The following is an 8,391-nucleotide window of genomic DNA, read 5'->3' on the forward strand; positions in this document are numbered from 1 at the left end:
AATTAAAAATTACTAACTAATGATTGGAAATAATAATACTCCGTAGTAAATAATAAAATAACAATACCAATAATAATAAGAATATAAAATAGTTTCTTCAATCAAGAGATTTGTTGCAGGTATTTGGTTCAAAGTTGCAGCCACGTTCATTTGGTCAGTACAAATGGTTGAAAACGTCAAAATCTACATTATTGCATATCTTTATATATCGGACGTTGTCCTGATTCTCATCCCAAATATCTATGGATATACTATTATATTGCCCACAAAATAATTGACCCACTTTTACCTGATGATTTCATGTTATATTACTCCGTATAATTTTAGACCGTCTTAAATAATTATTTTGACTAGTAGTCACTAATTAAGTATAAAGTAAATTTATAATAATGTTACGTATAACACTATAAATTTATTTATTTATTACAAAATGTAAATAATATACAATCTTTAAGGGGGTGTTTGGTTGGATGGAAAACATTTTTCATAGAAAATGTTTTCCTAAAAGTGAAGGAAAATGATGTTTTATGTTGTTTGGTTGGATGGAAAATATTTTCCATTGGAAAAAGTTTTCCTTGAGAAGGAGGAAAACAAATTCCTAGCTCACCCTAGGTATTTTGTTTTCCATGGAAAAAGTTTTCCATGAAAAATTAATATGACAATTTTACCCTCACTATTCTTTATTAATTACTCTTATTATTATTATTATATTATTATTGTTGTGTAGGGTTATATTTGTCATTATACACATTATTCCTTACCATTCCAAACTCAACCAAACAATGGATTCATATTCCCAGTAATTTCTTTTCAACCAACCAACCAATGTAATCTATTTTCTTGGATTTTATTTTCCATGAAATTTCAATTCCATTTCCCTTCAAATATTTTCCAGCGAACCAAACGAGCTGTAAAAGATTAAGTTGATCCATCTTCTGCTTCAAATTTTGATCTAAATTAAGTTAATTCATCTTCTCATGACGATTACCGATTTAAGAAATTTGATTCAAGATATCTGCACAAGCTTAGTTCACTAATTCAAGTATGCAGTATTTGAGAGAAGAAATCAAGATTCGAAACTCGACAGTTCCAGTAGAGATTATGCTCGAAATGGACAGATCCTCATAAGAGGCCAAACCAAACATAGCGCAGCTTCTATTTTATTATTTTATTCCATATATTCTTTTACTCAACAAACAACATGGAATGTTTTAGATGTTACACACATTTATTAGCTAAATTGAGAAATGTTAAGAGTGAGTACAAATCATTTGCCTCTATAAGACATAGCAACCGAGTTTTTTGGACTTTTACTCCCACGACTATAGTGGCACTGGCAGAATTGATCCACGACTTTTGAACCTTGCAATTTTAGTCCACGACTATTGATTTTTTTTGCAAAAATGGTCCTTCCGGCCACTTTTCCGTCAAAATTTCACCGGAAAAAAAATTCTCCATTTTTAGCCGGGTTAAAATTGACATTTTACTTATCTCAAAAAATTAAAAGAAAAAAATTGATATTTGACTACATACAATATTACTGGGCTACATACTACTGCCCCAGGCGGCGGAGTTCCTGGAGCAGGCAGGGCTGTCAGTAAGCGGCGGAGAGGCCGTGGCGTTCCCCGGGCTAGTTGGGTTATCCGGCAGCAGCATTGGAGTGGTACATGTACTCCGCTGCCTGGGGCAGTAGTCTGTAGCCCAGTAATATTGTATGTAGTCAAATATCAATTTTTTTCTTTTAATTTTTTGAGATAAGTAAAATATCAATTTTAACCCGATTAAAAATATATAATTTTTTTTTCTGGTGAAATTTTGACGGAAAAGTGGCCGGAAGGACCATTTTTGCAAAAAAAATCAATAGTCGTGAACTAAAATTGCAAGGTTCAAAAGTCGTGATCAATTCTGCTAGTGCCACTATAGTCGTGGGACTAAAAGTGCAAAAAACTCCATAGCAACCATATATATCAGACATGATTTAATGATATGTGTGAGCAATGGAGAGAAGGTGAAGGAAAAGCTTTCGAGGCCCAGACATCATCACCATGTGGTCACACCCTGCAATCTCTATCACTTGGTTTGGAGGATTCCTTTGTATCATCCATTGCTCAACACCTTTGATATGCCAGCTCTTATCTTCACCTGCTTTTATGTAAACTCGGTCTACACACCCATACCTCTTCTGGGACAAAATTACCTCTTTTGACATATCCTCTTCACTGTACAGATATATGGGTCTCAGTAATGTGGTTGCCAGTGCCAAATCCTATGCTCATAAGCAGTTTACCCAGACCAAAATCAATATAATGTTCTGATACATACTAAGTTTTTGTCTGTGAAACAATTTAATTAATTAATAATTAGATATATAGTCTTACCTCCACTGGGCTGAGCTGATACATGTATTCTGCTATATACTTGGAGCCTAGTATTAGGGTGGTAGGAGGGTTATTGGGACCATTGTCATAACTATATCTGCTATCTAGGAGAGGACCCTGTCTCCTGGATGCCTTTTACATAACCAAAAATATTTGCCATTAGATGTATGATAATATTAAATAAATAAAATCATTGTTGCAAAAATTGGTCCGCCTAGGCGGCCCCTAGACCGTGGCGATTTCTCCCCTAGGCGCTGGCCTAGTCGACTGGCCGCCTAAGCGTCCGCCTAGCGCCTAACTCGGCCGACTTGGCCGCCTAGCGTCTAACTTAGTCGAGTTAACTCATCCATTTCGGTCGAGTTAACCCGATCAGCTCATATATATATATATATATATATATATATATATATATATATATAGTATTTCTAATTTTTAATATTGTTTAGATGTTATGACTTATGAATCATCATTATTTCATTTATTTAGATGTGTTATTTGGTTGAATGTTGAAAACAGCTTCATTAAAATTATCAAACCTCAAGTCTGTTACTATTTTTTTGGCACTCACCTAGCGCCGCCTAAATTCCGCCTAGGCGTTGCCAGAGACCCGGTGCCCGACTAGCGCCTAAAGCCTACTGCAACCATGATCAAAATATAACAAAACCTATCATATATACCTCTGCAGTGAGGGTGGAAATGTTGAGGAATGGGCCAGGCATGATGGCTGTGACAAAAACTGCAACAGAAATCTTTTCTGGGAAGGTTTCCATTGCTTTAGAAATGGCGAGACCACCGAGACTGTGAGCCACGAGAATGACTCTCTCAGTGGGAGGAAGAGCAGCCATGAAGAGCATCAATGGCCTGAAATAATCAGATTGGTGTGGGATTTCCAACGCTTGCAGAGGGTTGATCCCTGAGGCACCCAAATCGAGAGCCGTGACGTTGTGACCAGAAGATCTAAGCATCGCGACAACCTTGTACCACGACCAGGCTCCATGACAGGCGCCGTGAACTAGGACAAAATGCTTCTGGGACTTATTAGGCCGGATGAGTTCATCAGTTGGCGACGCTGCTGTTTCTGCAGATTGGAGAAAGAAGAGCAGAAGATTAATACCCAGCATCAAATTGTTAAAGTTCTTCATTGTTAAGATCTTTTTGGACAGGAAATTCTCAGAATCCTTTGATTCCACAGAGGATTGGAGATTTGAGCAGGCAGCAGCCTACAGAGTAAAATGTAAAATTCATTCGTTGACTAATTCAAATATTTAATGATATGGCATGTTAGTTCTTTAATTTCCTCTGACCAACCAATGTAAAGATAAGTTTGTTCATAAATTATTAACAATATTCAAACTTCCAATCTTGATGGGACAAATGGTACATGGCATTGATGGCACCTGATCATGTAGGATTACAACAAATCACTGTTTTTTAATGTAAACTTTATACAATTTCATCAAATCTATGATACATAATAATGAACCGGACTAATTAAGGCCCTGTTTGGAAAAAATTGACTTATAGGTCAATTTTAGCTTATTTGACAACTATTAATTGTTTGATTTAGTTAAAACATCAATATAAATATTTAGTTAATTAGCTTTTTGTAACTCTAAAAGGCTAAAATTCAAAAAGCTACTCCAAGCAACTTTTTCAATTAGTTTGAGAAAAGAAATTATACCAAACAACTATTGACTAACAACTAATTTACCAAATATTTTTCTATAATCAGCTAATGTTATCAACTATTTATACCCTCTAATTAACACAATCAGCTAATAGCTAATAACCATTTTATCAAACACGGCCTAAATAAAAACTAGAGTTTTTTTTTTAATACTTTTGAATTGACTATCAATCTCATCCACTATACCTTAATAAAGCTACAGGAACCACCGTAATAACAGTTTGAGTTGAGTCACATCCTCATCTCGAAGCTAAACTTTGATTACTAGATTGATATTAAACTTAAATTTAATATAATTTAGTTGAGTTATTCAATATAAAATTGAGGAGTCATTTGTCTCTCAAGAATTCCCAATCACCAGAAAATGTGATTTGCATGTTGATATATATAATGACATATCAACCACCTAAGTTAATCAACAAGGCCCACTTTTCTTAGCTTAATTAAGATAAGGAAATTATTCCTCAAAGATGCTTTCTAGATTCTTGCGGAAGTTCCACCTCATTCATACTTTATTCACCCCTACAATTATGTAAAAGTCACTATATTTAACACCAAATTGTATTCTTCTTTCCAAAAATTTGAACCCCAATCCTAATGGCCTATCACACCTCGACCCGACAAAGCATCTAAGCGCAAAAGGAGCCCCCTCAATTTGAGAGGTTGCTCTCACACTTCCGCTGGTGAGACTCGATCCTTGGTCATTCTTTCTAAACTTCACATCTATTACCAATTGAGCTATCCATACGGGCACCAAATTGTATTCTTGTGTGCACAATGAATAACCCAATTCAAATTCTTAATATTCGTGATAGAAATTGAACCATCACCCTATTATTACTGTTAAAAAACAAGTCTTAAGTAAGACTTTTCATCTACTAGATCAATATCATGAGAGGATTGAGGGCACTGCATTTTATTATAATGTGATTGATTGTTTTTATATGACTAGCAATTTTTTTTTTTTTTTTGTAATTTTAAACTCCAACCTAATAATGTGGCAATTGTCACATCATGTAATAGTAAAAATGTAGTGGCTTTACTCCAAAAGGGTGAGTGAGTAGGTGAAACATAATTCTCATATTTAGATGATCACAAGTTTGATTCTTGTCAATATCTTCTTGATCGAGCCTATAGCACATAATTTTATAGTGTGTTTTATTTTTTTTATGTGGTGTAATTTACGAGTTATTGCACAAGAGAGAAGAAATGTACAGACCTTGTAAGATTGAGTAACGTAACATTACTCTTGATTTTATAGAAATTATAAAATGTAAGTAATTGTATATATTACTATCTTTTTTTTTTAAATGACATTTTTTGAAAAATAAAATAACATATAAAAACGTGTTTTTTTAACGGCAGTAGACATGATACTTATTGACATTATAAACTTTTGCTTGATTTTATATTAACTATTATATAATAATTAACCGACCCTTCAAGATCATTGTATCATTTATTGAGGTACCAATTATAATGATTATTTAAAAAAAAAAAAAAAAAAGAATACTAGCACTAATTGGATACAGTAATTGATTTTAAAAATACCTTTTCCAATAAGACATTTGTTGCATGAATTTCGTCCAAACTTGCAGTCTTAGATTCATGCATGTTGTTTAAAGCAAATTATTGTAAAACGACAAATTCTGCAATATTACTGAGATTTTCATCTGGTTTTGTCCGGATTTCCATTGAATTTTGATGCAAGTAATAAAATTTTAAAAATGAATATCTTAGAAAGATAAAAAGCTAGGTCACGGTTTTATTAGTAATAAATAAAAAATGAAGTCAATTTTATAATTATTAAAAATTTATAATTTTTTAATATTTATAAAAAGAATGCAACCCACAATTCTTTCCTTATTTTTCAGTAACCGTCAACCGTTGATCTTGTCATATGGATGAATTAGTTAAATTAATCCTTAGTTTTTACATGAGAGTCGTGAGAGCATGTTCTCTCATGTTCTCACTGGAATCCTACCTTGTGTGTGAGGGGGTGTGTGAGGGGTTGTGTGGGGGTTGGGAGGGGGTTATACTAGAATTTTTCTTGAAAATTTTCATAGCTCAATAATCTAATTCATAGCTAATTGGGTATTGATGGAGCCATGGGACCTGGATCCAAGGACAATTGGGTCAAAAAGTAGAGATCCGAGAGTGAGATGTAGAGTTATGGATCGGAGCTCATCCTTTGTTGAAACTTATGTATATTTAGTATTCATAAATTTTTATTATGTATATACATAAGAGATTTAGATGAGATTATGGATAACCAATTCAATTAATCGTAGACAAGGAGCAGGCTCAAGCAGCGCGCACGGGTGGAGGAGGCGCATGTCGATGCGATCGCATCCCAGACCTCCCGAGATGTCTGTCGGCCGACCGCGAGGTGCATAACCTTGTCGGATAAGGATGAGACGATGGTGGAGAGGATCGCCTGGTCCTGCTGGATCCATGCCTCATACGTCGGGTTTGCAGCGGTAGTGGTTGTCGTGGTGGAATCGCCGGCGGTGGAGGATACAACGACAGTCGCCGGTGGACACGGGACTCGACCGTCGATGTAGCCTAACAAACCTTGGCCTCGGAGGAACGGCACCAACTGAGTGCGCCAGAAGAGATAGTTCCTCATTGTCAGCCGTGTGGAGACAAAGTGATGAGCCGCCGTAAGGGAGTTGACGGCCACCGGAGGAGCGCCGGCGGTGGTGGCGACGGTTCGTTCACTGGAGGAGGATGCCATGCGTTTGTTACGGGAAGAGTGTATGGTGAACGAAAAAAGAGAGGATCGAACCTTCGGCTCTGATACCAGATGAGATTATGGATAACCAATTCAATTAATCGTAGACAAAGAATTACAGTCCTATATACAAAGCTCCTATTCTGTAGGCTAACATTAATAAGACTAAGCCTCTACCACAGATATAGACTATATAGTATAATAAAACAAATACAATTATTTATATTACTAACAATTTATACATACAAAATATATATATATATATATATATATAAAGCAAAATCCAAGGCCACAGAATTTTCATTCCAAAACATTTTTATATTTTTTGTGAAGGTAAATCAAACATATTATTTTTATGAACAATTATTGTTACAATTATTATCTTTATCTTTGGTATCATATATATATATATATATATATATATATATATATATATATATATATATATATATATATATATATGGAAGGGATCAGGTGCATTTGTGGCTTTCCGTGCGATGGTGCGGTAGATTAATGTGCGTGAGTTATATACTTAATGTGCGTGAGTTGCGTGCTTAAAGTGCCTGAGATTTGTACTTAATGTGCGTGAGTGTGTAATGTTAATGTGCGTGAGTTTTGTACTTAATGTGCCGGAGTATTATGCTTAATGTGCGTAAGTTCAGAATTACGAGCTATATTGAACTATCAACTTCACAGTCAAAATTTTAAGGATGTTAACTCATTTATGCACGCACAGGTTGCCTTTCTAAAACTTGATTCACAAAAAATATTAATATCAATCAAGCTCAGCTGCTTAGGTCTGCTCCATAATGCCTTGTAGCTTCTTCTTTTTTTCCCCTCATAAACTATCGAAATTAACAGAGATCAGCACTCAACATGGAAGCAGGACAGAAAGAGAAGGTGGGTGAAGCTTTTCTGATTGTGTGTGAATAGATGGATATATGTAAACGCACATATGACTGTTCTGATTTTATGTTAAAAACAAGACAAAATGCAGCAGTGGATGGGCATAATTTTCACAGCAGTGGATGAAGAACACACTCACGCACATTAAGCACACAACTCACGCACCTTAGGCACAAGACTCACACACCTTAAGTACAAAACTCACGCACATTAACATTACACACCCACACACATTAAGTACAAATCTCAAACACATTAAGCACAAGACTCACGCACATTGAGTACAAACCACACGCACATTAATCAACCGCACGGGAACCTTACACTATATATATATATATTAAATAAATATTTTTATTAATTACTTTATGTAACTCTTCATTGTCCAATGTTTATTGGATTTGTAATTTTTTTTTAAAATATTTTGGTATTTAAAAGGTTATTATATACATATCAGAATTTTTAATTTGTTATAACATTTAGAGTAAATTATATATAATAAAGCAAAATTCAAGGCCACAAAATTTTCCCTCCAAAACATTTTTATATTTTTTGTGAAGGTAAATCAAACATATTATTTTTATGAACAATTTTTGTTACAATTATTATCTTTATCTATGGTGTCCTCTCTCTCTCTCTCTCTCTCTCTCTCTATATATATATATATATATATATATATATATATA

The 8,391-nt window shown here is 34.5% G+C and overlaps 1 protein-coding gene across 1 annotated transcript; it reads right to left on the bottom strand.

Moving 5' to 3' along the window:
- Positions 1 to 1,209: 1,209 nt before the first annotated feature.
- On the bottom strand, positions 1,210 to 3,738 carry LOC109161998 (polyneuridine-aldehyde esterase-like). The gene is made up of 4 exons (XM_019310615.1): positions 3,056 to 3,738; positions 2,379 to 2,510; positions 1,938 to 2,266; positions 1,210 to 1,327 (listed from the first exon to the last, which is right to left on the bottom strand). Exons 1-3 carry the CDS (start codon positions 3,518 to 3,520, stop codon positions 1,979 to 1,981), a joined length of 885 nt encoding a protein of 294 aa, XP_019166160.1. The 5' UTR covers positions 3,521 to 3,738; the 3' UTR covers positions 1,210 to 1,327; positions 1,938 to 1,978.
- Between the last annotated feature and the right edge of the window lie 4,653 nt (positions 3,739 to 8,391).

This window comes from Ipomoea nil, unplaced genomic scaffold (assembly GCF_001879475.1).
Source record: "Ipomoea nil cultivar Tokyo-kokei standard unplaced genomic scaffold, Asagao_1.1 scaffold2926, whole genome shotgun sequence".
NCBI lineage: Eukaryota > Viridiplantae > Streptophyta > Magnoliopsida > Solanales > Convolvulaceae > Ipomoea > Ipomoea nil.